Raw genomic sequence first — 22489 nt, forward strand, 5'->3', positions numbered from 1 at the left:
GACCTTCCTTCAACCAGAGGGCCCGTGTTCAAGTGCCTTTGAGCAAGACATTAAATCCATACCAGCTCCAGGGTTGCTGTTCTGTAACTGACCCGGCACTCTGACCTCCTGCTGGGGGGGGCAGGCAAAACCGGAATTTCCCTACGGGATCAATTAAGTATCACACATGGTAAAGGTAGTGGGAGGTAGATATGACAAGGTAGTTGGGCAAGACCGTCATCAAGACCTGCAAACCCTGTTCATCTATCATACTTAAAAACAACAGTACCTTTTGGCACCGGGGTACTAGCACCTTTATGTTACGAGGCCAGAGCCCCAGTGAAAAAACGTTCTGTGAATATTCTCGTAAAGAACATTAGCTGAACACTACGGATTAGCTGCAGTGAGTGAGACTTGGATCTGGCATACAAGTCCCATTTTATGATCCTGGAATCTATCTGAAATGAAACCACAGGAGTGGGTTTTCCCTTCCCTTGACTTTTGTGAACTCTACGTGTGTATGTGTGTGTGTGTGTGTGTGTGTGTGTGAGAGAGAGAGAAAGAGAAGGACATAGCAAGAGAAGACAAAGAGGGACAGAGATGGAGAAAGATGTGGGCATGAGTGTTCATTTGTGCATACGTGATGTTCCTGCCTTTACTTGACAGCAGCTGCTTTTCTTCAGTATACACAATGGCGCTTGGATAAACTTCCTGGGGCTGGCAGATTGCGCTGCATTATGCCCACATCCCCTCTGATCTGAGGAGGAGATCCTTTCTGGCTTCGGAACCATTGTAACTGGGACCGATTCATAGAGAACTACTGGGAATAATAAAAGCTACACAAAAACACCAGGTGTGTGTGCTGGCTGGAATGAGAGCAAGAGTAGTGTAGTTATTCTAAACACTTACCGCGACTGAAAAAAAAAACACATCTAGTTTAGTCTACTGAAGATAGTGTGTACTCTCACTTATCATACACTCCAAAAGAAGTTCTCAAGGGGAAAGAACGATCCTTCTTTCCCAAATATTCCTTGGTGTTACAAGAGGGACACCAAGAAGCGATAAAACATTATGTTTTCAAATATTTAAGAGAGGGAGGTTTATATGGAGGCAAGATAAACAACTTGAACTGTGTGTAATCAATTTCGTCACTGACTCTCACTTTGCCAGATCTTGATAAGCAGTTTATAGTTTAGAGTCAGAACCTGGGATAAAACTGCAGCATGGCCAGTTTAACCTTCCGTCATGACTAACTGTCATGCGAAAACGTGACTGACTAAAGCACTGGTATTAGATAAGAAACTCTACAGCATGGAGCCAATCAGCTGCCTAGCTTTGACACCAGAATACTGTGCAAAAACTGTGCTGTGGAGTTAAACTGTGCTATTTAGAGAACGTACATGAACAGTCCACTGAAACAAAGCAAGCAGGAAAACAGCATGTTTGTTGCGCAGCAGCACTACAGTCCTTTGAGGACAATCCCCTGATTTTCTCTCTTTGGGGATTTCGCCGGCCACAAGACCAAGTTTGACCAGTATTGAGAAAGCAAACAGCCACGACAAAGGCAAAAGGGAAAAAAGGAGAGACTGAGGTAGGACAGAGAAAGAGTCGGGCAGGGGTGAGGGTCTAAATCTTGTCTTCAAGTGTCTACTCTGCTGACCTCTGTCCTGAGGAGGTTCTGTTGTGGATCTAAAGGCCAAAGGGAAGAGGAGCCCCACAGTTTTCAGTGACTACAGCTGCGTTGGCCTGTTTGGCTGCGGCCTACCGCCGCCTCCTCCTCCTCCTCCTCCTCCTCCTCCTCCTCCTCCACAGCCCGGCCACGAACGCTTCAGGATTTTGTAATGGAAGAGAGTGAGAAGAAGAAGAAGAAGAAGAAGGGGAAGGGGAAAAAAAGCTTTCCAATTTGTCATGTTACAAAACGCAGAAAAAAAGAGGCCCCAGCTGTTCCTCTTAAATAAATCTTTCTGGCAGAGGTTGGAGGCGATGCAAAAGTCCAGTCACCAGTGAAAAACAGTAATAAAAGAAGAAAACAAAAACTCAGACAGAATTTAGCCAGGGATTATGCGTTTTATAAATGTCTAATGAAAACAGTTTCTGGTTGATCTTTCAAAGATTGGATGACACAGCATGTTCATGTTTTACTAGCATTCACCTAGATCATTTTCCAAATTAAAGACCTCTATCAATATTTGAAAAAAAGAAAAAGAAAACAGAGTCCACAGTGGAAATAAAAGTTTTATGTGTGTGTTTGTCTGTCTGTCTGTCTGCCTGCCCTCTCGCCTTTCTGTCTGAATGTGTGATTCAAGTAACGTTTAAGTGTATGTAAGAGTGTGTATGTGTGCGCTATGAGCAGAGGAGAATTAACATCAGGAATGTGCTCATGTCTGGAGAGGGTTGCCAAGTAAAATGGGGCTCTGCCATGCGGGACAACACCGCCCTCCCTGCGACTGTTTGGATTTTACAGGTCAAATCTAAGCACAAACTATCAATCTACACATGCCTTTGTGGTATGGAGAGGCAGAGCCCATTAAGTAAAGCAGGGTAATCAAATGTGAACTTAATAAAGAGCTATTTGGATGTCTGACTGAGATTGCAGCATGTCTGAACCCCAGAGTGGTAATCAACCATGACTGCTATTTGTACTAGACCTGGGGTTAGAGCGCAGCGGGAGGAGACTGCGACCTCCTTCACTTCCACATAAGGATTAAATCCAAATCAGCAGCAACAGAGTGGGGACGAACCAGAAGACCGTACGGTTCGATCACAATCCTCCATTATCAAGCTAGTCAGTTTAGACAAATCCCTTTGCCTCGCCACCACTTGAGCACATACTGTATGTGGCTACAGAAAGAGAAAAATGACAATTAAGCCTACTTAGTATGCTGCTGAGGGCAAAATATTAAAGAAGATTATATGAAATTCTTTAGTGCCTTTTCACAAGACCAGTGTGACGCGTGAGCTCCATGGATCGAGAACAGATTCTCCAGAATGTTCCTTTAAATCCACTATCCATGTGCTGAAGCACCCTGAGCACCCACCACCACCTGCTTATGACACCCATAGCTAAGGTGAAGAGTTGGGGCTCTCAACCTGTTCTTGTGGTGATGAAACAAGACATTTGACAAATAACTCCTGATAAATGTTATAAACGCCTGTGGATAATCAGACCAACTGAAACTGAAGTTAGCTGCAATTTGAGTTTTGAGTGTTGGTTGGTTGGTCTAATATGGATACCGAAGTCAAACACTTCTCTCCAGGCATGATAAAATGATTTATTCCACCACTGCGTTTCAACTAAGCCTCCATGAGAGTGAAGTAGCAGCAGATCTGACAGAGCGTGCTCAGTAGCGACATCTCAGCGATAGCAATAACCAGTTCATCCAGCTCAACATGTTGGTACATAGACACACAGATAAGGATCCACACGTTCCCCCATCTTCAAAGTTCCTCAGTGTCTCCAAACTATAATAAAGAGAGACAGAACATTGGCAAAAAAAAAATCCTTTCATTTAGTGTTGGTTTGTACTGGCTAATAATAACTGAGCAAACTTTTACCTGTCTAATCTCTTCCCAGAAGCGCACAATGCACATATGTAATCACAGAGACCACACTGCCTACACACATCCACTTGAATGTGGGAAATCCTTCAGAGAAAAATATGAGAGGATCGATACTGTGAAAACGGAGGACTATATTGACAGAGATTTCATGGATGTGATGTCACCTTTATGTCTTTGTCAAATATTGACCCATGAGCATCTCTCACCCACACTGTGTTTTCGCTCTGCCAGATTTAAAGGCAGAAAAAAACAAGGATTGTGTGGTCCAGACAAGTGGAGCAAAATCACAAAAGGCCCATGTGAGGAGATTTTTGCCAGAGAAAAATGAAGGGTGCATGCCTGTTTGAGGGTTAGGGATTAGTGTTAGAATTAGGGTTATGCTAAGGTTAGGGGTAGAGGTAGGTACTTAGTGGTCAGGATTAGGAGTTAGGGAATAAATCTAAATCAGTGGAATGTCCTTGCAAGAATAGTGACACCAGTGCTAGTGTGACTGAATGTGTGCATTATATCATCATTGTAAAAGCAGTTCTTTCATATCTCAGAGTGCAGGTGTAATGTATCTGGAAATGGCCACTAATATCAGAGCTTTCAACCCAGAAAACTTGAGCTGTGGCTTATTGAAGAAGAGCAAGGCAGCCTGGTTTGGTTTTGATGACCTCTTTAAGGGACATCCACTGGGATGTTGAAATGTGAAGGCTAGATACATAACGTTACCATGAAGTCATTCATCAGAAATAAAATGATAGTTCAAATGTTCCTGCTGTGGATGAATTCACAAGCAGTCTACAGTGGGTGTGAGTTGGGCAATCACACTTTTGTCCAATCACAGAAAAATTGTGTGTCACTGAAAAAAAGCCTGTAGGACAGACTTAAATGGATGTGAATGAATGTATGTGTTGTGTGGGCTGGTCACCCGCTGAAAATAGATGGTATTATATTTATTGGAGGAAGGTGACCAAGTTTGACATTTTTTGCAAACATCACAGTACAAAACTTCTTTCTGCAGTTTGAATCCAAACTCCAAAAATTTGGGATTTACTAGTCGATTTTTAGACACTACTAAATGCATGAAACTGCTTGTAATCATTTTTTAGGACATTTATGTTAAAATAAATAACACTTTCGTGAACCACAGTGGGGCCAGGACCAGGACTATAGACACTATGTTTAGGCAATACTAAGAAGTTACAGGATATTACCAAAACTGCCTTTTTAAGTTTTAATTAGTCACCACATCTCACCTCAAAAACCATGTGTTGACATCAAGACTGCAGCAAGAAATAGTCATGTCTTCATCAAACACTTGCTATGTCAACACCAATTCAGACAGTCAGTATTTCTCTGATTCATTATACTGTGTTGATTAAATGTCAGATAAACAGCCAAAGAAAAAATATGCACCCTTCGAATGTACTGCTGTTAAAAAATATTGTATCCATGATAGGGCTGAACGATTTAGAAAAAATATCTAATTGCGATTATTTTGACTGATATTGCAATTGCGATATGATTTGCGATATTAGAGGGAATGATCATTTTTACATTATTATTCTCATTTTCATTGAAAAACGTATTAAAAAGATTATGGTGTGATTTTTGCGGGGATCTGTACCAAACAAAGATGTTTTCTTAAGTCTGTAGAATATGATGTGTAGGCCAGAACATCTCTGCAGCACGACAATATTTAATTTAAAATGGTATTTTGACACATTTTGCCTTTAACAAATATTGTGCCTCCTGCGATTTGAAAATTGCAGTAGGCCATATTGCAATTTCGATAAAATTTCAATTAATTGTTCAGCCCTAATCCATGATATATAACAACAATAATTACAGTCACGCTACAGTTCAGATTATTTCAATGAATGCATTTGTGTACCTGCTAGACTTTTTCAGGCAAGGGAGACAGGTGGGTAGTGGTTGTTATATGTCCACCTGCATCATTCATATTGTGAAAACCCCCTAAGTAGGACACCAACCGGAAACAGGATAATAATGCTGTAACATAGCATTAGATGAGATTCAATCTAATGAAGTCACAATGCATGATACTGCCTGCACTATGCATTAGATAAGAGAGCAACCTGACAAGTCCAGTTTCACAGCTTGATGCATAAAGTCACCAACACAAAGACCTGCCATCTCTACCATAACACCACCTTTGAACTGCCTTTTTTTTTTTTTAAATTAAGTGTTTTCAGAATGGTATTTTCCTGGTCTTCTCTTTGCCTCTACCCCACTCACTTTTACCCATGAAGAAGACGCCTAGAATGTGTGAAGAACAGCTTCTCAGTGGTAACAGCTTCCTCCCTAAAGGAGCTTCTTATGCCAATTACAAACACAGAGTACACACTTATAAGCACACTCACACAGCCTGTGCTATCTCTCTCTTCTCTCTCTCTCTCTCTCTCACACGCACACACACTTACTCATGCACATACAAATTTACCTCTTTAATTATCGAGTGAGTATTATCTCTTAAATAGATCGTTCCCACACTGATAATACAGGCCGATACGATTACACCATGGAGAAATGTGCCTGTTGCCTCTTCTTTGGACTGTATGTGCATGATCAACGCATGGAATGCATTAAAATGTTCTTGAGATAAAATTAAAGTGAACTGCGGTGCTGAAATCCAGGAGATGGCTTCCTTGTTTCTTAGTCTACAATATGTGACAAAAACACCCACAGGCCAAAACAGTCCTCACCAGTGGTTGGAACCTCACATTTAAGGTGAGGAGGCCCATTTAAGCCAGTTTAGTAAGAGTGAAATAGCCGTCTGCGGTGGTATGCCAGAGGTCCATTTAGGTGAACTATGTAACTAGCCGCCCCTTTCTGCAACTTGGGTCAGCAAAGTAAATCAGAGTCTGCTGCTCCATCACTATTCTCCCCACTGTCCACAAATCTCTATTCACTCATTGACATTTCTCCCCTTTTCAACTTCATTTGTCTTCTCCCTCGTTTCATCTCGCTCTCATTAGGAGTGTTTTGTATTACTACTGATTTACTCATTTTGGATCCCCACTAGACACTGTAAAAAAGCACTTTCTTCTCTTCCTGGGGTCCACAAATGCATTGAGAAGAAGGGACAGATGGCATTCTCTTGCTGAGTGTTAAATGAGTAATGTGGAAGCTTTGGTCAACTGCAGCAAGCATTTCTATCGTCTTGTTCCAAGGCTGAGCTGAACCAGTCGGCGCTCCAGCCAATACAGCATGATCCACCTCTGCATTCAGTGTCCTGAGCAACAAATGAAAGACTGCTACCAGAGGGCTTGACATTTTTCAGAGCCCGCTTTCACCAATGATCTTTTTTTGTATCCTTAACTTCACATGCTGTAAGCCGTGGCGTAAAAAAAAGTTGCAGGCTGATGTATTGTGAATGTGCAGAGGTCGTGACCAGCATGTTTCCGCCCATATCCTCTCTGAGATCCTCCTGAGACCGTGTGCCATCTCTTTTCCTTAAATAGCTTAATCTGGACAGTTTATCTCAATCAGTGGGTCACAACCCAAAGTGGGTCACAGGGCTTCTTCTGACAGGCTTGCCCACATGCACCTAGGGCACTTTGTCAATAATGGGCGTCAGCGTTTAACAGATCTGTGCTTTGAGGCTACGATGAAGCACCAAAGTGGTATTGCTGAAAAGATAAAAAGGTCTCTCATTGTGTCCACTTTAAATTTCTGATGTCAGATGAACATAAGAGTGGATACTTACAGGACCCTAAAACTTCACATCACATCAGATCATCAGACCTTCATTATTACTTTCTTTATTCAACAAGCAAAAGCCATCACTACAATAATTTGTCTGAATCTTACATGTTCTCTAAGTTGATTTTTCTCAAAACTATACTCTTGTTATTTAATTCAATATCTTGCGACTTCATGACTGAGGTTAAATTACAGCCACAATACAAAGCCAGTTGAAAATTGCTGACCAAATCATTGGATTAACGGTTGCTGCTGAGTAATGCAGTGGCTGGGTGGAAAACAACCTCGGTTAAAGGCAGCTTCTCATTTAGACATTAAAGCAACAAAACCATCTTTCAGTACTGCAGTGTTCTCGACTATGTGATTGTAGCAACTTTAAAATCTACTCTCTATATATTGTTGAGATGAATGAATCTTCTACATCTATATTGTTGTGAGGTAAGGTCAAGGGCAGCTAGGACCAAACAATTGTCCTCTGTTTTCCACATCGTCTTTCACTTGGCTTTTGCATCTGCAGACAGTTGTCTTTTCCTCTCCCCCTCCCTCCAGCAGTAATGTGATAACCTTTTGGCCGCATGGATGTCAACAAGCTAGTGATGGCAATCTCACCCCAATAACAGCCAAATGCTGGGGCAGTTCTACGGTCTGTAACAAATGTTGTGACAGAGAGCTCCAGAGGGGCGAGGCGCCAGGAGGAGAGAATCACTGGATGGTGTGTTAATTAATAAGGTGGCGCGTACTACTTTTAGAATTAACATGGATGTGACTTAGATGAAGATGTTAGATGTTAATGGAGGAAATAAAAAGAAACAAGAAATTAGGAAACAGGTATTTTAGACCAAGAGGAGGCTTGCTTCTTACAACAATTAGATGGATGCCTGTGAAAAAATAATGAGAAAGTCAACTGTCCTGAGCTGATAGGGTCTCAAACAAACTTCTCCATTTAAATTTTGTGTGGCAGGTGTTTACCACTCTTTGGGGAAAAGTACTTTCCATTTCTGAGGGCTAGTGATCTCTTTTTGCACTGACAGTACTTTCATGGGGTGAAATGATGTGAATTCTTTCATGGGGGCCTTTTCCTCCAGTGGGCCCCCAATTAGCAGCACTCTCTGAACAATTTGAGACTGTTAGTGGAGGTCTTCTCAGGGAAACAAAGAGCAGTTTAGGCCCAATTAAACTCAGGGTCTGTTGGTCACCCAAGACCTTTGCTCTGGCTACAGTAAAAAGACAGGGAAAGAAACTCTCTGGAGATTTAGAAAAATGAACAAAAAAGTTATATGCAAGTCTGAATAAATTTCAGTGGTAGCTATGTAGTAGCTTTAGCTGTAACAGCCCAAAAAACATGTGAGTTTATCTACTAAGTTTCTAAAAAATATCAGTGATTAATCTATGTTAGGCTGCCCTCTAAAACTGGTGACGTATTGGTTAAATTGAGCCAAAATGAATGAATGAATGAATGAATTAATTAATTCATCTACTTGGCTGGCTGGCTAACTAGCCGTAGGCTTATATATAACATAGCACTAATACACTATATTCTGTCCTCAAATTTTACTGTTCTTTTATTCAGAGGCAACAGTTCAGGAGAAAAAATCACTTTCAAAGTGCAAGAGGCTTTATCCTAAAATGATTGTCACAATTACAGGCACTTGGTACTTGGGTGTGCAAGTTTGCTGTTTGTTTAATCTCACATTCAGTAAATTACTTCAACTTCAACTACTTATAAATAGTGGAAATCACACAAAGCAGCCTCTGCATCCCTGTGGGCTTTGCAGTAAAGATACAGTTTGGCAATTATTTATGCTGGTATACTGCACAACAAGGCTGACTCATTAAATCAAGGTATTGAGGCTCAGAGGGAGTAAATGTCACTAAAACAATAATTGTGCTACCACTGCACTTCACAGTGATAATTTATGTGGATTTTGCTCCCTCAGGATGTCACTGCATTACATTTGCCAAACACACAGTCCCCACTGTTCAAAAAGTAAGAAAATGACAGAATGTGACAATTTCTGCAAGCAGAATGAGATCGATTCAAATGCAAAAGGAAGCATTAATGGCTTGACAATGCATGTCACAAAACATGACTCATGATCTAAATCAGTCATAATATAAGTATTCTACTGAATGTAGTGAAATGTGCCTTTTGACAAGCCTATAACTTTAATTAGCTCTGCAACAAATGGTGGCCATAGGCTTCTAGTGACAGCCATCTTTTAAAGTCATCTAAGAGTATTCTAAAAAGCTTATTATAGCCTACATTCACACGTCGCACTTATGGAGAATACATGAGAATATAAGCAACATTTTTAGCTGCGAAAATAAATTCCCATTCTATTTTTACCTGCAAACAACTTAAGAAAACTGCCTGCACTAACGCCTCTTTGATAACGCCCTTTTCCTTTCTTACCAAACGCTCAGAGGTGCGCATGGGTAGACTGTGAAGCCTTAATAGTTTCCAGAAGTTGTGAGTGTGTGAGGGTGAGTGCTCACAAGGTCATAGGGGGAGCTGTTTTGAACTGCCCACTATCTGCCTGCATATCACAATGACTGTTGGCACTGAAGTGTCCTAGTTGATACAGTGCAGCTGATACACTGAATAATCGTACCGATGCCCAGCACCGGCGCAGTGCTGAACCTGCCTGTTGATGGCTCTCAAACTCAGTGATTATCGATTGCATTACGAAAAATACCTATGAGTACCACAGACACACTTAAAGTAGCTGTCAGGGTGTTATAGGAATATTATAGTGATTTTCGTCAGGGAGAGCATGACTGCTGTGTCATCACTCACAAAATAACTGTTGAACGTGAACTGAATTATCTCTCGTATGGAGACCGTGGCCCATTAGAAAGACTACAACTCCTCAAAATGTTGAATTTTTAAATGACACCAATCAGCAGGGATTTGCTTCTCTCTCTCTGCAGCTTAGCGTTGGCCTGACAGGGCTTTGAGAGGTGATTATCGCAATTGAAAATACTGTGGCTGAGTCAAATTGCCGCTGTGCTTTCCACCTCCAAAATTGATGTAACGACCTCAAAACAAGTGGTTTAATAAGGTATTGGGGCCTATGCTACAATTTCACCACTGAATGCGACTGTTTCCCTCCATAGAGCCTCTGGATCCAGCGGAGGGCCAGGGGAAATGTGCGATCACTGCTTTGACATTGCAACGTTCACATGTGGCACGGGAGACAGAAACAAAAGGCTGCTTTAATTGTCTCGCCTAGTTTTCATCCCCTCCACGTTGCCTTTGGCTGCCTTGCTCAATCGAGCAGTCATTCCCTTGGGGTAGTCTACTTGACTGATTAGAGTCTATTGCATGCAGATAGACAAGGAGAAGACACAATAAAAGCAAGATACACATGCTTCCACAGTTCCTCAAAGCATTTCGTGCAAGACTTTGACAGAGGTTATCTTTAAATCAGCACTGCTTACCATCAATAGCCCTTGCTGGAACGATTACCTCCAAACTGTGCAAAAATCCCAAGAAAAGCAATCCCGTCGCCAACATGTTGGCCGTGGTGCGCAGCATCGTAGCCTATCTTGAAAGGTAAAGACACGGAATATTAGTCATCAATCGCCTCTTGGTCCTGTCAAGCTGGAGGTTGCAGACAGGCTACGACGTGTTACCGTGCCCAGGCGGTGATGCTCCTCACTGGAAATGCGCTTTCCGCGGTGCGCAATTAAACTGACAGGGTTTACTGCTTTCTGCCCACTCGGAGAATATTTTTTGTGTACTGTCAAGGCTAAAGCCGAGGCTTTTCCAGCCCGGGGTTGCTTAGGGGCTCCTCGGATGCATGGACAGCCAGCCCTGCCACAAAGGCTAGCAGGCTGAACTGAGCATCAAGCTAGCCTCGCTCAGTTGCTGGCAGTCAGAGATGAAGGAGAACCGGCGCCTCTGAATCATGCAGTTGTCCGTTTTTTTGTTCCCCCTTCCCCAGTGAAGCCTCGGAAGGAATTAGAAAAGTGGATGAAATGTTCCTCTTCTGTCCACCACCTCTGCTGCTGGTGGCCACAGATTGAGCCGGGGGAGCAGCCTGAACCCCAGTCAGCGGACTGATGTGTGACGTCGCATCAGCAGTGTGGCCCGGCTGGCCCTCCCTCCCTCCGGATCATCCAACACCCATCCACTCCTGTCAAATACCCACCAGCCAGAGAGAGGGGCAAACTTACTTCTTCAACAATAATCTGTAGGCTAGTTTGTTTTTCCTCTGGTTTTAATTATTTGGTCGGTGCACTTGCCCTTTAGGAGTCTCTTCTGTTTCTTCTTGGTTTATTGTTCAGGTTTTTTCATGTATTAGCCTACTCACATATTTAAATGTAGACTGAGTTTTAGGTAGTATGTTCTGTTCTGTAGGCTACTGTGAACTAATTTGAGTGATTATGATGGGTGTTGATTTTTTACCCACTCTTCCTATCTTTTTAATAGGTTATAGGCTACTACACATTTTATGTATGTATTCATTAAACTGTTATATCAACCTGCCAAAATTAGCCTGGTGGCTAAAAAATCTAGCGTATTTACATTTGGTTTTAAATGTTCATTAATATGCACTGTCGCTGTTAAATAAATCATAAATCATAAAAATCACACTCTATTTATCTTGCAAAGCACTTTATAACTCTGTTTTGTTTGCTAAAATAAAAGATGATTATTATTATTATTATTATTATTATTATTTTATAAATTATATGACCTGCAGTCGATGATCATCATAAGGCAAACAGCCTGTCATATAGGCCTAGGCTAAACAAAAGTCAATTAGCCTATAGCCTACCCCATTTTCATACACCTTACCTTTGTGTTTATAGCACTTACTATGATATAGGCCTATACTATGAATTAATGACATAAAGATTTCTGTCAATCTAAAATGGTGGATAATCTCTATAAATGAAAAGGTGGGTAAACTGAGTGTATGTGAGTTTATCCTCCACTGCATCCCAACAACATGTAGCCTATAGACCAATTTGTGCCATGACAGTTGAAGAAAGATTTTTAACATTTGACATCATAGCCATAAACTGAGGAGTTGGGCGTAGCCTGCTGTGGCTTGAGGTGGGAATATTCTTTTCTTAAACCTCATAACCTGATGCAATTACAGCATGACCAATTGCTAAGCTGCATACCATGTGGTTGCTCGGGGTTGGAAAAGTCTAATCAGCACTAATGGCTGTGTTATTCAAGTTTTTCTTGATGCATTTGGCTTGATCGTTATCAAGGAATCACAGGTTCATATCACATCAACTTTGTGTTGCCTCCAGCAGGCCTGCTGGTTTGATGTTTGACTTGTTTTTTTTCTAGAAACGTCTAGGTAAGTTTTGATGCTGGATACCCCTGGGAGACATTGCAATGCAAGCAGTGTAGTTCAGTTAACTTCAAAGGAAGTGACACTTGTTTCATGATATTTCATGCAGAACATGTTGTCAGTTATGCCATTTCTTCAGAAAAGATGATATGAGACATCAGAAAGTCCGGCAAACAAGCCAGAAGGCCATCCTGAGAATTCAATACCGGCATTTTAGTATGCTAAATTTTAAAATGGTTTGCCAGGCAAACATCAATATAGCTACTGAAAATGAAACCATGTTAGGCATGTTTCTGCATGTGTCGACCAAACCTCACCAAACATCACTTACCAAAATTATAAACTGTCTGTGTAAGAAATGTAAACTCTTTTGCGTTCAGAATGTGTGCTGATTAAAAGCAACTAGCTATCACAGTGGCTGCCCCCCACATGACACCTTTAGCAGCTTGCAGTGGCTAGGCTAGTGATAGCATAGCAAAAGCAGCAGATGACATCACATACAATTATAGTTTGCCCCTCTGGTGTAGTTCCTGGAAACGTACTACAGATATAGCATGCTCAGAACAAAGAGCTTTAAAATCAGGACCACAAATGCTTTTGTTGTTTTGCTTTGTTGTTAACATGAAAACAACTGACTTCAAACCAGGAATAAATTAGCTCTACAAGAATTCCAACTTTCCCGTCATTGGAGCCTCTGACTTCAGCAGCCAATCAAGAGGCATTTTTTCTTCCTTGGAGGTCAGAAAAACATAGTTCCAACTTTACTTGAACACAGCTTAGGCACAACACAACAAGTAGGTGCAGGCTCAAAAATCATGAATATGAACAAAAAAATGCAGTATTTTCTTTAATATTCATTACCTGAGACCTGAGATGGACCTGAGATGAATTGGCCTTGCACGAATATTTAAAAGAATATCAGTCTGAGGAGACTCATTATGTCTAAATTGAGAAGACTTAGCCTGCATTTTCCAAGGGGAATTCATGCCTCAATAATAAGTGGTTTATTTGTGGGAAAAAACTGTCTGCAACTTATTTTTTGACATTTAATTTGACACCATCCTGGTGTGCTGTGCAGAAATTCTCTGGTAGCAGAGAGAACTGCAACATAGTGCATTATTTGCACTGTGTTGCACTATCAATAAGCAGTAATGATTGTAGGTTTACAGACAGTTCTATAGGGTTTAGAGGAACAGTCCAGAAATTATGGGGTTTGTAGAGTGTGAGTTTCAAGAGGGCTCGTTGAGGAGGGTGAAGCTCTTGGAAAGAGTCTGTTGCAGTGATGTTGAGAACTTGGTTTAATGGATCTGTCCATTAAAAGATCTTTTGGGACAGATAGTTGCCTGAGAGGAAAGGCTTGGTGGTGAATCTTCTTGCCCTCTTCTTTACCCTGCTGTCATTCACTTCCTTTCACTTGACAGTGTGGACAACACTCTGGAGCTTAGAGTAGGAGAAGGCAGAGTCAATACAGAATGTGATGGAGAAGGTGCGGATGCCTTTGATTAATGACTTGAAAAATTGGACCAGGATTGGTTGTCAGACATTGAGCTTCTACAGTTGCTGCAAGACAGACATCCTGTGTTGGGCTTTCTAGACTAAACTGGAGATGTTCTTGTACTTTAAAAGAGCGAATCAGCACTAAATCACGTTTTTTGAGCTGTAAACATGGTTATATGGCTTCTATATGGTGAATAGCATTAATCCTATACTTAATTTCAACATTTAATTAAGTCCTGCATTTGGTTCTAGAAGCAGAAAATTGTTGTGGCACTGCTCTCTATGGGCTGAAGCTTTCAACCATGTTGCACTTAGCCACACCTCAATCAGTGATGTCAAGATAAGATAAGATAAGATAAGATAAGATAAGATAAGATAAGATAGCACTTTTTCGATCCCCTTGGGGAAATTCAGGAATATAGGAAGTCAAGGCACGTATTTCACCTTTGGCGGTTTGCTATCAGAACATTATTACCGCCCCCAAGTAGAGATGGGAGATCCATTATCACAGACACACACCTCTATTCACTCCTCCCCACCCCATTTTCTCAGATTGTTCAAAATTGTGTACTAGGCAGAGACTGGCTGAAAACAGTGTGTTAATGGATGATGGTCGGAACTTGAAATACTCATGAGTTCTTGATAATGTGTGGCAGTTCAGCTCTTTCCTGTACATGGACTCATTGTTGGTAATGACATCCACTAGGGTATGTTGTTCACAAAAAAATGTAAAGCTACACTCTAAGTTCTGCAGTTCGACAGTGCCTGTGGCCTTGAGTGGTAACTGTTGAATGGTTTCTGCCTCCAGTTCCCATGAATGCTTTAGTAACACTGACAATCTATAGCAACAGTCAGAGAAACAATGGCAAATGTCTTCAAGCCAGGTAAACTTGTTTTCATTTGTGTGGCACATATTTATGGTCATATAACAATACTGTGGCCACTAACAAAATGTCAAAATAGCTAGCTAACTAAAATTAAAAATGAATGGCTGGCACTGAAAATGAATGTGTCCCTGTCAAAGGCATTTCTAAGGAACACTAGCTAGCCTCCCTAGGCTAATGATGTTTCTGCACTAACAGTAGCCTTGTAAACCCAGTAAAAATACACAAATCACCAACAATTGCCTCCTGCCAGGTTGACACTGCATTCGTTGTATCTGCAATTATACTGGAACATTACCCAAATCGCAAATGATCCAAGCTTGAAGGATAATTGGCCAGAAAAATAGCAACAAAAGGCTATCGGCTATTGTATGTTTGCCACATAAAAAGACTGTATTTATTTATTTTCAGTGATAATGGCAGCTATCTGTTCCTACAAAAAACTGTCATTGAAACTTACAACTATCATGATATTTACATTGTAATTGTCATTATGTAATGTGTGTTGTCACAAGACTCCAGTGATGAGGCCCTGGATGGACTGGCTCTTCCACAGCTGTCAGGAGAAATATAAGTCTGGAGATACAGAGGACTTTACTCTGCAGGGGAGACTCAAGCTAATTCTCAGGATCTTCAGGATCTCACTGTTAAATTTGTATATGCTTGGTATTTCTATTGTATTTTATTTTCTGTTTGAGCTTAACATTGCTGTGTAATGTTTACTGTGTTTATAATAAAAACACTGAAATAGTTCTGTTGCTTTTATTAGAAAGGCACTTGTAAAAAAAACAACAATAGCAATTATAAAGTAAGACACTCCAGACAATGGTATATTATTATTTACAAAACAACCACTATTCATAAAAATATATCCATCTCTTTTCGCACATGCTGATACATCTGACAGGGCCCCACTCCAAATTGTGCTTCATCTCCTTACAAAGATGAAGAGACAAAAACATTTAGACTTTACACCATTTATTTTTATTTTCAGCCTTTTGCTGCTAATGATCTGAACAGTTATCTGACAGGTAGGTTCCAAGCCACACACACACGCACACACACACGCACACACACACACACACACACACACACACACACACACTGCTGTCTGTCTTTGAGGAAGCCCAATATACAGTATGAGGGGGAAATGTTCATTTGGCTCCAGCTGAACTGTTTGCCCTTCAGGAACTCTGAGATGACGGTCTTGAATACAAATCTGAACTCAACAAACAGGAGTAGGATCCAGCTGACTGTCATCTATTGACTGAGACACCCTGTAGACAAACTTCAGGGGGCCAAAGAGTGAGTCTGTGACACATTTGAGATTGAACGGTGCCAGGCGATGAAAGGTCAGTGTCACCTGCTTGCAGTCATGCAGGCATGACACCGTCTTTCTTGAATCATTTTGAAGCAGATAGGGACTTAAGGACAGTGAATGGTTAAAGACACTGGTATTATTTAGAACACAATAATATCTTATACCTATTGTAATATCTTGTAATGGGGGGATCTTAGATTGCTTTGATGGATTTTATTTATCTTACAAAGAATCTTAAAGTGAAGTCCCATATCAGTGGGATAGGGAGATAAAGCCAAAATACTAGATCTTCCACAGTCAACAGTATTAGATCAGTGGAAACCAAAGTTTGTCCTAATTAGCTTTATTTGGTTCTTTAGTTTTGTTTAGGCTTAAAGCCAAAGTGGGACCGTTGTCTGACAGATGATGCATTGCTCTATGAAACATGCAAAGAAGGAGACACAATGGCTGCCATTGCAGTTTACTTTAGAACATTTCTGTGAAAAGTCTGTGAAACCAAGGCCAAGGCCACTTTCGTAATACTTATCACAACTCCCAGCAGACGCTTATCCATGTACTTCAAACTCATTTTGACTAAAACAAGTATTTTGAAAGAAGGCTATTTGAAATTACCCTGGATAGTTGTTTTTTTATTTTTCCTTTTTATTTTGATCTTTGAGTCTGCCAATTTCAGTTCCTCTCGTTTGGTTTTCACGTCCACACACACAACTTTACACTTCCCATTTCCCACACTTTGCAATTCCCTTTTAACACATCTCTGGAAACATCTGGCACAAACCCTTAGAACGGCAATGAAAACGGTTGTTTGCAAATAGGGACTGGGGTCTTGTAAGTGGTTGTTAATGAACGGGGATTGGAGTCAAGTCAGAATTGTTTCATCTTTAGTGAGTTCAAGAAAGCACCAATAAAAGTCACTAGTACATAATTATATACCAGATACAGACAGACAGACTGCACAGACAGACACACAGACACACAGATGCACACATACAGAGGCATGCTATCATACTGATTTGACATAGAGTTTTGTGTTATTTTGCATTGTCATTATGTATATATCAGTTTAGATTGTGAAGTAGAGTGGGAGAACGTCAGAGTAGAGGACATCAGAGTATCACCACACTTCACTCCGTGAAACGCTGCACAAGGCTGACACCCAGTGGATCTACACTCACAGCATTAAAATCCAAAGAACAATGGGCCCTTTGTGGCAAATAAAAAAAATATTTCAACTCATAGCCTACAGAAAGGATAGGATGTACAGTATGTATGAATGTATGTATGTGTATGCATGTATGAGTCTATAAGTATGTCTTTATATGCATAGACATACTGATTAACAAAAATGTAGTTTTCTCTCATTAGCCTCCAGTATGTTTCTTTCAAAGACACTTTTTACAATGACAAAATAAAAAAAGCTAGAAAACAAGTTGACAGAGAGTGTCCATGAAGAAAAAACAGCCAAACACTTTTGGAATGAAAGCATCTTTGTCATCAATAACCACCAGCACTTTGTTCTAGGAGCCGCTTTGAGGAACAGAGCGTCACAGGTCAATATAATCTCAGCCGTCCTCTCTCCATTTCAGGGCCTCACCACCATCATATTGATCTAGCTCGCAGTCTGCTGGCAGCTGAAAGATAAACTGCCCCTGTGATGAAAATGTGTCAGTGAATCTTTTCTGAAAGGAGGCTGTTGTGCATTGAGAGGTGGGTAAGCTTTCTAAAAGTAGCCACATTAAACAGGCATTCGTCTGTGTCAATTCTATCAAGCATATCAGATAGTTATTTTTAATGTTTTGATATGCTCTGAGGTGCTTTGGCGTGAGTTGAGGTGCTTAATTTAGTGCTTACAGCACAGCTTACATGGCAACAGTAACACACCACCAATTCTTAACCTATCAAATGGTGAGTCCCAGTCCAAAAATGTCCTCATACCAAATGCTTTTGCGCAATCCTATTTTAACTAAAAACAGACGCGCATTTAAAGAGAAAGGGAGAGAAACATTTACAAAGACATTAAAAATAGACACAAAAGATCTACGTGCATGCTCTCTCTCTCTCTCACACACACACACACACACATACATTTTCTCAAACAAAAGTATCACTTCCTTATAATTCTGATGCCTTCCTCTCTCACTGTGTCCAGTTCTTAGAAAGTGAAGAGGAAACAGCCAAAGGCACATTCCGTTACCTACCGCTCTACTTCAAAATCATAAACACTGGAAAGTGGGAAGGATATTGTGTGTGTGTGTGTGTGTGTGTGTGTGTGTGTGAGAGAGAGAGAGAGAGAGAGTCAAATCATAGGAAGTAGTAGCCTCCTGTTAAAGCATGAATGTGATGCCCACTTACTGCACAGTTCTCTCTCTTTCTGTTTCTCTCTCTCTGTCTCTCTGTCTGTTTCTATCACTCAGTAAGTATATCTAAATATCTTACCTTAGAGAAGATGACTGGTTCTCTTCATTGCTTTAGCAGATCTTGCAAAGGTTGAAGAAAAGATCAATAAAAATCCATTCAGATAAATAAATTAACATGCCAACAATAAGCTGCCATACAATTTAAGTGGTTATTATTGGATCCTGAGCTGGAGTCTGTTTCTGGGACCTGGGGACCTGGCATGATCATGGGTGTTGTTTTTTCCAGGCTTTCTTCCATGGTGATGGTCTTTCACCTATCTCATCAGCAGTTTGGTCTGTATATGGGTGTATTTCTCCATTTTCTAGCTTCAGTACATTGCATTATTTCTCATTGTGAGCTGTCAAAATTCATTCAAAACGCAAAGAAAACTAGATTATTGACGACAAGAATTGCTGCATGAGACTATTAACTACTTAAAACATTATTTCACTGTAGAGTTGGATTTAAATGAACTCTAAAATGATAGAGAGAGAGAGAGAGAGAGAGAGAGAGAGAGAGAGAGAGAGAGATAATGTAGTGTCTGGTATTTTCAGAATGAACTGATAGGCTTGCAGCAGTCCTCCATGAAGGAAAAGGCCTATATTTGGTCAAATAATGGATAACTGGGTTATAAACTCAATTCACAATAGGTCACTGTTGCCTGGAAAAGAGTTTTCTAACTGGGAAAAGAATTTAGAAGCTGGTGTCTTTCTGTTAAATTACTTTTCATCTCTTTACCATAGATCATTTTTACTAAACTGACGGCCATGAACCAGGTGAAAAGCCCCTTCGTGTTCCTGTTTCAGGCTATATGCTTGGGTTTTTACCACCAGTAGTGGGGGTTGTTACTGTCAGATTTGTCTACCACCATAATCTGTCTACATTTCACATTTAGAAGGCTTTACAAGTTAATCGATCTACTAGGACTGATTGAGTGAAGTGTTAGTCATCACCTGGAGCCATGGACATGACATACAGTTGTTCCTGCCTTGGTTCTGTTGAGTTGTCACAAAGATTAAACCGAGCTACACGGGTATTTTCATCAATATTACTGTTTTTCCAAACATTGTTTTCTCATCATGGGGGAAATGACAAACAAGTTGCTCTGTGTGAGTGCAGCCAGGCATGGAGTGGCACCAGGCCAAGGCTTCATCAGTCAGGTTTATCATGATCCACCAGCAGATGGAAGCATAGCACAGATGACATACAGCTCCTACATGGAGAAGAGTCCAAGGTCGCTCAGAGTGAATACTGATTTCTAACAATATAAAAATTCTAAAAGTGACACAAATTGAATTTCACTTTCAGAAGTCAAACCAGTGAACCTTTATCAGGGCCTGTATGAATCTTTTTTTTTTAATACTATAGCATGGCCTTGATGGAATTCTCCCATTAAGGCGACATTAAGCTTAATGTTACTCAGATGTGCAAAATCACTGAAAATCATATTTTCATTCATTTCTTATCACAATTCTCATTCAGGTAGTATTCTATATCTCCAGAAAGCTTTGAATCTTAAAAGGTTCATCGTTTGTCGTTATCGCGTGTTAAACATCACTCTTGGATCCACCTGCCAGAAGCATGCTTCCTCTTTACTCAGATTGTTTCTCCTCAGGTGTATGTGTGCAAGAAGATCTCTGTGTGTGTCTGTCTGTGTGTGTGTGTGTGTGTGTGTGTGTGTGTGTTTGAGAGAGAGAGAGAAAGATCAGCTAAAATGGCCCATATTAATATCTGATTGATCTGACTGATTTCACTGCAGTCAGTAGAAGGGGAAATTTAGTTTCATATTATAGGTACCAGTAACTGTCACTGATACTGTATGCATCTTTAATTATTCTGACATTTTGCACAGCATCCAGCCTTGTCTCATAGAATGTGTTGAAGCAATTTTCTCTTTCAGCTCTAGCACTGATGTATTGATCTGTGCCTCTGTATCATCATGAGCCCCTTTCACACACACAGCCTGTTCCATTAATGTGACGGCATGCCGTCATGTGTGAACTCTTTACAGTAACAAGTAGATTGTACAAACGACACGTTGCTCCTCAAGGTGTTGTCAGGATTGTTCTTTTATTCTCTACTGTCAGTCTAGTCATTATAACCTGATTAGCCTTTTCATGTTGCTGTCAGTGCAATTGTGAATGTAAAATGGCTTTATTTATTTATTTATTTTACTCTTGACAGAACCTTTATTTTGTGCCACAATGGTAAAGGAACACACTGAAGATCGCAGAGACAAAGTGAAAGAAGAGTAGTCAGGATAGGCAACATTTTGACAGGTTGCTGTAAAGTGTTATTAGTAAAACTCAAAATGCATTTCAAAATACATTTCAAAATTTTCATCTAAAAATCTACATTTCAAACAGTAATTAATTTATGAGCCTTACTACTCTCTATTACTAGTCCCTATTACTACTCCAAAAGACTGGAAGACTTAGTAGTAAGTATGCTCGTAAGATTTCAAAGAACAAAAGTGTGAAGGCAACAACATTGTGCAGCAGCAGAGCATCTCTTTCTTCTTCTCACAAATCTTTCTCTAAATTTTAAAATAGCCCTGACTAAGCTGGTGATCTCATAGAGAGATTGATTTTCACGTCGTAGGAAGGAAGACCAATAAAAAGAATAATATAATAATGTCAAGTTGGTTTCATCTGATCAAAGAAATCAGAGATCCGCTGGTTGTTTGCCTCCGCCCAGACCTCTTCTGTCTGAATTGACAATGCAGCCTCTTCTGCTAGGGAGTCTTCCAGGGTGAGTTTCTTGTTCTAGTAAGTGAAAACACCATTCATCTGGTTTGTGTCATGACTGGAGCAAGTATTTCATGCGTCATTCTTTCATCCATAACTAAGGCCCATGATGCACCTCCACCCAGCGCACTCCAGCTATGATGGAAGACAGCTTGGAGTCTACAGTAGAGATACAGATGACAAGGAACAGAACGCCATCTGCTCTCACACTAGTTCACTGTCATTACCGTAAGACACACAATGTCTCTAGCAAACTAAATAATGAACTATGGACAGTTTATGGAAACAATCTTTCAAATTATATCTGGTAGTTTCTATTTCCCACAGATAAACGTTTAATATGTCATAGACTGCTGTATTTTTTTTTATATATATAATTTTTGCGTCTTAATTTAGTGTGTTTGGTGTCCATAGCTTAAGAGGTGGCTTGTCTTAAACTTAAACTCAAACTGAATATCCCGCTGATCTCTCTCTCTTTCCCTTTCTCTCTATCTTACTCTCGTGTGTGTGTGTGTGTGTGTGTGTATGTGTGTGTGTGTGTGTCACAGAATCTCTTAATTGCGTCATGTTTTGGACCTATATCAGCCCTTGTCTCCTTCTCTTCCCTTTTCCCTCCCTTTTCTGTTGCCTCTCTCCCTCCCTTCCCTTGCTCCAGAGCCAGATGGATTACCTCATCAATCAAAGTTCCCAGAAACCCCTCCTGCGTGTGTGTGTCCCACCAATGCTGTATCTCCATTCAGCATTGGTGGGACCATGACTGCAGCCATTTTGTAAAAAAAAAGAAAAAAGAAAAAAAAGCTAATTCAAGTAATTACTTCACTACATCACTCCTCTCTTTTTATCTAATCATTCTGAATGAGTCAAATCAGAAACTGCTAATCTTACCTAGGCATGAAAGCTTTTTTTTTTTTAACATTGTTTATTAAGAGAAATAAGTTTTCAAAATGTTTGGCAGGTCTTTGGCATAAGCCCATGTCCTTAGAAAGTTGTTAATTTGACAAATGCAAGTAGGTTTCCATGAAGGACAAGAATCAGAAAACTTTCAAATAATGTTACATATATGCTGTTATGACAGTG

The 22489-nt window shown here is 40.4% G+C and overlaps 1 protein-coding gene across 2 annotated transcripts in view; it reads right to left on the reverse strand.

The window, feature by feature from the left end:
* LOC139655014 (low-density lipoprotein receptor-related protein 1-like) overlaps nt 1–10774 on the reverse strand; it is a 96716-nt gene extending 85942 nt beyond the window's left edge. For both annotated transcript variants that reach the window (XM_071532310.1, XM_071532318.1), the window contains exon 1: nt 10693–10774. In XM_071532310.1, the coding sequence (XP_071388411.1) occupies nt 10693–10768 (76 nt within the window). In that variant the 5' untranslated portion in view covers nt 10769–10774. The remainder of the gene's footprint in view (nt 1–10692) is intronic.
* Between the last annotated feature and the right edge of the window lie 11715 nt (nt 10775–22489).

The sequence above is a fragment of the Centroberyx affinis genome, unplaced genomic scaffold (genome assembly GCF_046629955.1).
Source record: "Centroberyx affinis isolate AG114_WGS23_722 - 3 ecotype Tasmania unplaced genomic scaffold, CSIRO-AGI_Caff_v1 ptg000151l_1, whole genome shotgun sequence".
NCBI lineage: Eukaryota > Metazoa > Chordata > Actinopteri > Beryciformes > Berycidae > Centroberyx > Centroberyx affinis.